The sequence below is a fragment of the Eptesicus fuscus genome, chromosome 4, assembly GCF_027574615.1.
Source record: "Eptesicus fuscus isolate TK198812 chromosome 4, DD_ASM_mEF_20220401, whole genome shotgun sequence".
Classification (NCBI taxonomy): Eukaryota; Metazoa; Chordata; class Mammalia; order Chiroptera; family Vespertilionidae; genus Eptesicus; species Eptesicus fuscus.
In genome coordinates, this window is record NC_072476.1 from 96,670,005 (window position 1) to 96,676,004 (window position 6,000).

A 6,000-nucleotide genomic window follows, 5' to 3' on the forward strand; every position below is an offset into this window, starting at 1 on the left:
GTCAAGGATTGAAGGGAGGGAGTTGATCTAATTGTTAAGTCTTTGAAAACAATGACTATAAACGTGTGTGTGTGTGTGTGTGTGTGTGTGTGTTGTGTGTGCGCACACACATGCATGTAGGAATGAATGTTGTTATTACAAGGAGAAGAATTGAAATTATAAACTTATTTCACAGAAGCATTTCCTTAAGAAAAAAGACCTTCTGTTTGTCAGTAAGGGGAATTGAAATATTTTTGTGAAATACAAAGATGTAGCCTTTTGAAATAAAGATAATTTTACCCACACTCTCTTCCTTCTTATATTTCAGTACTGTGTGCATTTTTGTGTCCACTGTTTAAGTGTAATGATATGGGACAAAAACTATACAGCAAAATCAAGTCAGTTCTGCTGAAACTAGATTTTGGAATTGGAGAATATATTAACCAGAAAAAACGTGAGAGATCTGGTAGGTAAAGTTTGACTTTCAGATTCCACACGTGAAATGAGACATCAGCGGGCTATTGATTATGAAATCACCTTCCGTACATTTCAGGGTGTTTGCCTTTTACAGCATATTATTACAGAAGTTCACCCCCCTTTCCAAAGTAACATAGCCTTTCCTATTTAGTTAGATTTTTATTATCTTCTGAAACATACAATAAATGGACTTTTTAATTAAATTTTAGAGAGGGAGAAAAGAATCCAACCATTCCATATTTGCTGTTTACGATTTACTTTCTTTAATTTGCTTTGTTTTGGGGTGGGCCATTGCAAATAAAAAATGACACAGGTAGGACTAAGAACGTGGGAACCATAGAAGAGGCATCAAAAGAATGGGAAGGGAAATAAAATGCATAGAGGGAAAATCAGTGTCATCAATTTTCCCTTTTTAACTTGTCCTGTGACCTTATACGTTCTCAAACTATAGCACGCATCACAACTGCCTTTTCATAAAAAGGCTTATTGAAGCAGAGATTGCTGGGCCCGGCGCCAGAGTTTCTGATTCAGTTGGTCTAGGGTAGGGCCTGAGAACTTGCATTTTTAACAAGTTCCCAGCGGTGCTGATGCTGCTGGTTCAGAGACCACACTGTGAGAACACTGATACGGACCATTCCCCTTGGAAATCAGACCTCTGCAAATAAGTGAAGCTTGTTACGTGCAAACACTTAATTCTGTGCAAGTGTTGGAGAAAATGAGGAATGTGGGTAAGGATATGTATTGGATAAAATACACTATGTCTAAGCTGGCCAGGAAACTCAAAGCTCCCCAATTTTTTCTCAACAGAAGCAGACAAAGAAAAAAGTCACAAAGATGACAGTGAATTAGACTTTTCAGCTCTTTGTCCTAAGGTATTTTTTTGTCTAGTTTTTCCATTTGTTCCTGTGTAGTTTGACTGTAAATTGATTTAAAGCCAGAATGATTTTCCCAATCGACTCCTCCTATTTCTCTAAGATGATTGAACAATTCTGTAAGGAAAAATACTCACCTGGTTTATATTAGTCTGACATTTTTGGTGGTAGTATGGAGTTTTCCAAAGATTTGCCACAGAAGTTTAGAATGTGCCACTGGTATTTATATTAACACAGATTAGCCTCACGGTGGCTGCCAAAGAGTTGTCTGTGTCCGACACAGACGTATCCGAGGTCTCCTGGACTGACAATGGGACCTTCAACCTTTCAGAAGGATACACTCCACAGACAGACACTTCTGACGGTATGCTCACATTTCTCTCTCTCTTTTTTATTTTTCTGAGTGCATGCAGAAATATTTAACTCTGTCTACTGCTGAATGGCTAGCCAAAATGGGGTATATCTATACAATGGCCTGTCACTTGGCTATCGAAATGAGGTATTAGTACTTGCTACAACATGGATGAACCTTGAACACTTTGGGTAAATTGAAAGAAGCCAGACACACAAGTCTAGATATATTGAATAACTCCATTTATGTGACAAAGCCATATAAATGGAAAGTAGATATGAGGGAATGGTGAGTGACTGTTAATTATATGGGTTTCTTCCTTCTTGTTTTTTTTTTTTTGTTTTTTTTTTAGTATGAGTTTCTTTTTGGAGTGATGAAATGTTTTAGTATTAGATAGTGGTGATGGCTGTACAGCTTTGTGAATATATTAAAAACCACTGAGTTGTATACTTTAAAGGGGTAAATTTGGTAATAGCTGAATTATATGTCAAGAGCTATTATTTTTTGATTATGAGAATCAAATCTAAAGTCAGTGTCCAAATCTGCCTTTATTTAGAAAATATAAATATTGACAGTGAACAAAATTAACTTCTCGAATGTCTGGTGACCTTGTTTATAGCGGTAATGGGAGGAGGGGAACAAGAGCTATTATTTTTTGATTATGAGAATCAAATCTAAAGTCAGTGTCCAAATCTGCCTTTATTTAGAAAATATAAATATTGACAGTGAACAAAATTAACTTCTCGAATGTCTGGTGACCTTGTTTATAGCGGTAATGGGAGGAGGGGAAGAGAAAAACCAATCCCACGTATCTGAGGCTAGCCCTCGTTCACAGGGACTGAGCAGGGAGGGCAAGTTCCCCAAATCCAAAGCTGACTCCAGGGTTTCTCTTCAAAGTCAGTTTAAAAATAAACAAACCAAAAAATGCTCTTATTTTAATAATTAGGTTAAGTACAATTTAAAATAGAGAGACGACTCTTGTGTAATAACTTAACTTTAGCTAGTCTTATTGGATTATTTCAAGTCATCTTAGCCATATACTGAAAATATGAGCAGGTTATAATGGAGGATTCTGAATAAATTGTCTCCTATGTACTTTTACAAGCAAGAATACACTTTCTTTTCTTGAGGAAGGAGGGAGGCTGTGCAGGGTTGGAAAGGAGACAGGTTTGGGGACTGGGAGACCCAAGTATTGGCTTGCCTTTGTAATTAGCTAACTGTGTGACCTTATATTTATGGGGACCTTAATTTCCTCATCTTTAAAATGCATTAGAACAAGAGGGTCACTGACATCCACTGAAGCTCTGTAAGCGCTAAATACCCACAAGACCTAGATAACAAACACTTTGTTTTTCAGCATCCCACCTCAGATTTACACAAGGGAAGGACGATAACCCAACCCACACATGAGACTTTTCGCTAGTTAAACCGAAGAGTTCAAATCACTGTTGTAAAGAGTTAAGCATTATACTAAAAGATTTTCTCTGAAAAGTGAAAATAAAATCACTGTCTGCCTATGAACCTGGCATTGCTTTCAAATGTACCAAATTTTACAAGTGTTCCTACATGTATTCAGGACACTAGTTTGGTTAAAATGGTATGAACTATTTTTAAAATATATATTTTCATTGATTTTTAGAGATAGAGGAAGGGAGAGGGAGAGAGAAACATCAATGTGAGAGTGAAACATGGATCAGCGGCCTCCTGCACGCCCCCCTACCAGGGATCAAGCCTGCAGCTATTTTTATGTAAAGCCAAATGTTTCCATATGCTCTGAGGTTGAATGTGGAATAGAAGGAGCAATAGCTTCTTCTAATTAATTGCTTTAAACAAACACAGGCTACAGATACTCCGATCTTCCTGGATGAAAATGCTGAGGTTGGGTAATATTCCCTATCTGCTATATCAGATACCATGAAAACTCCAATTGAAATATTTCTTATTCTGTGATCATACATATCCACAATGGCTTAAGCTAATTTCCTCCCCAGGGGCAGGATGAAATATTTGTTTAGGGTGAACATTTAAATTTTAGTCAAAGCCTCAAGCTAATGTTAGGTTGCATAGTAAGTCATTATGTGCACTGCTTTGTGCTTACGAGGCAAGTTAAAGACATAGGGGGGACATGCAGTATTTGTGTACTTGTGGAGAGATGGTGCCCCAGATTTGGGAGGGGTCCAATATGTGTGGTTAAGTTTATTTAAACTGAACCAGGTGGCTAGATGAATGCCAAGGTTGCCCAGAGGGTTTAGATTAAAACCAGTATCTTTTAGACAGCTCTTTCATTTCAAATTTATCATGGTGCTTCAGCATGAACTTCTGTTGTACACTTCACAGATCTTGACCGACCTAGTGAGGAAGTTTTCTCTCGGGGCCTTTCAGATTTTCCATCTCTAGAAAATGGCATGGGAACAAACGATGAAGATGAATTAAGCCTCGGCTTGCCCACGGAGCTCAAGAGAAAAAAGGAACAGCTGGACAGCGGTCTCAGACCCAGCAAAGAGAGGCAGTCACCAGCTGGTCTCACCCTTCCTCTGAGCAGCGACCAAACCTTTCACCTGATGAGCAACCTGGCTGGGGACGTCATCACAGCTGCAGTGACTGCTGCTATCAAAGACCAGTTAGAGGGCGCGCAGCAAGCCCTTTCTCAGGCTGCACCCAGCCCGGGAGAGGACACAGACACTGAAGAAGGTGATGACTTTGAACTCCTTGACCAGTCAGAGCTCGATCAAATTGAGAGTGAATTGGGACTTTCACAAGACCAGGAAGCAGAATCACAGCAAAATAAGAAGTCTTCAGGCTTCCTTTCAAATCTACTCGGAGGCCATTAGTCTGGAATCAGCTTGTATGACAGAGCACAGATAAACTACCAAATATTTCAATCAAGCAAAAAAAAAAAAAAAAGGAAAAAAATGTTTTTGAACTGTGAGCTTTACTCATTGCTTTAGATTATTTTGTCTTATTTTTCCCTTCTGCAGTGAATTAATTGGATATATATCAGCTGACACTGATAGATTGGTATATCTGATAGTTATTTTTATGTAATAAGCATGGAAATGAAAAATATATATATACAATTGGCCCTTGAACAAATGGGTTTGAACTGTGCGGGATTATTTCAATAAATACTATAAATGTATTTTCTCTTCCTTATGATTTTCTTAGACATTTTGTCTTTCTAGCCGACTTTCTTGTAAGAATACAGTATATAATACATAAACCGTGTTATCTGTTTGTGTTATCAGTAAGGCTTCTGATCAGTGGTAGACTATTAGTAGTTACGTTTTTGGGCGAGTCAAAGATATACACAGATTTTTGACTGTGCAGTGGGTTGGTGCCCCTAACCCCCGCATTGTTCAAGGGTCAACTTGATGTGTGTGTGTGTGTGTGTGTGTGTGTATACATACATATATACACACATATACATTCATATTGTGTTTTCAGAGAGATGAATATTAGGGGTTATTTTTAAAGCAAAAAGAAAACATGAAATTATTGCGATCCTTCCATAAGTATTTACTTTTTCTTTACAATTATTTTTTCTTTACAATTAATTTTTCAAGCATGCAAGAACAGTTTATTGTAATTCACTGAAACATTAATAACTAATTGGGAATACATGTTATATCAGCCCCTTTGTTCCTAACACTAGGAAACAGATAAATATTTTTGGTGGATTTTGTTGTAAAAAGATAAAAATTATCGAGGCATCTTTAGTTGAAGACTTGGAAAATAATATCAAAATTAATTTCCTAGGAAAAAATCTTAAAATGTATTTAATTCCTTTGGATAGGCTGGTACATTTCCATTGTTATTTCTGCAGTTGTAGATTTAGGCTTACTTGTAAATGGCATGCTCCATTGACTGTCAGCTCTAGTCCCGCAATGGGTGGTATTAACCTATAGAAAGCAAGTGATTATATATCACGTATACCGTTGTCAACAGATATTAGGCTGTGTTTTGTGGTTCAATTATCATATATTTGTAATAGGGATATATTGAGTGCAGAGCTATTTTGCCTGCTCAGATCAAAGTTAAGCCCTCATCTTTGATATTGTGTCATGGAAAACAAAACAAAACAGTCTCTCAAAATCATGAAACTAGTTCCTGGTTTGTTCTGTGAGTGATGTGGTCATAAGCAGTAGAGAAAAATAACTGTTTTTATAGTCTGTACAAATTCTCCTACAGGAGAAAAACTTGCTTGGCTTTAATATGTATTTATTTGCCAATGAAGTCCAAATATTTAATGTTTTTCATTTGGAAGCTAGAATATGTTTTCCCATTATTTTAAACTTTTTTGATCACCTTTAAAAACCAGAT

At 37.0% G+C, this 6,000-nt stretch overlaps 1 protein-coding gene across 4 annotated transcripts in view; it reads left to right on the forward strand.

The window, feature by feature from the left end:
- RETREG1 (reticulophagy regulator 1) overlaps positions 1-4,819 on the forward strand; it is a 97,230-nt gene extending 92,411 nt beyond the window's left edge. For 3 of the 4 annotated variants that reach the window (XM_008151668.3, XM_054715261.1, XM_008151669.3), the window contains 4 exons: positions 308-445; positions 1,264-1,328; positions 1,566-1,692; positions 4,018-4,819. In XM_008151668.3, the coding sequence (XP_008149890.2) occupies positions 308-445; positions 1,264-1,328; positions 1,566-1,692; positions 4,018-4,511 (824 nt within the window). In that variant the 3' untranslated portion in view covers positions 4,512-4,819. The remainder of the gene's footprint in view (positions 1-307; positions 446-1,263; positions 1,329-1,565; positions 1,693-4,017) is intronic. The other variant, XM_054715260.1, reaches the window with a different exon arrangement.
- Positions 4,820-6,000: the final 1,181 nt, after the last annotated feature.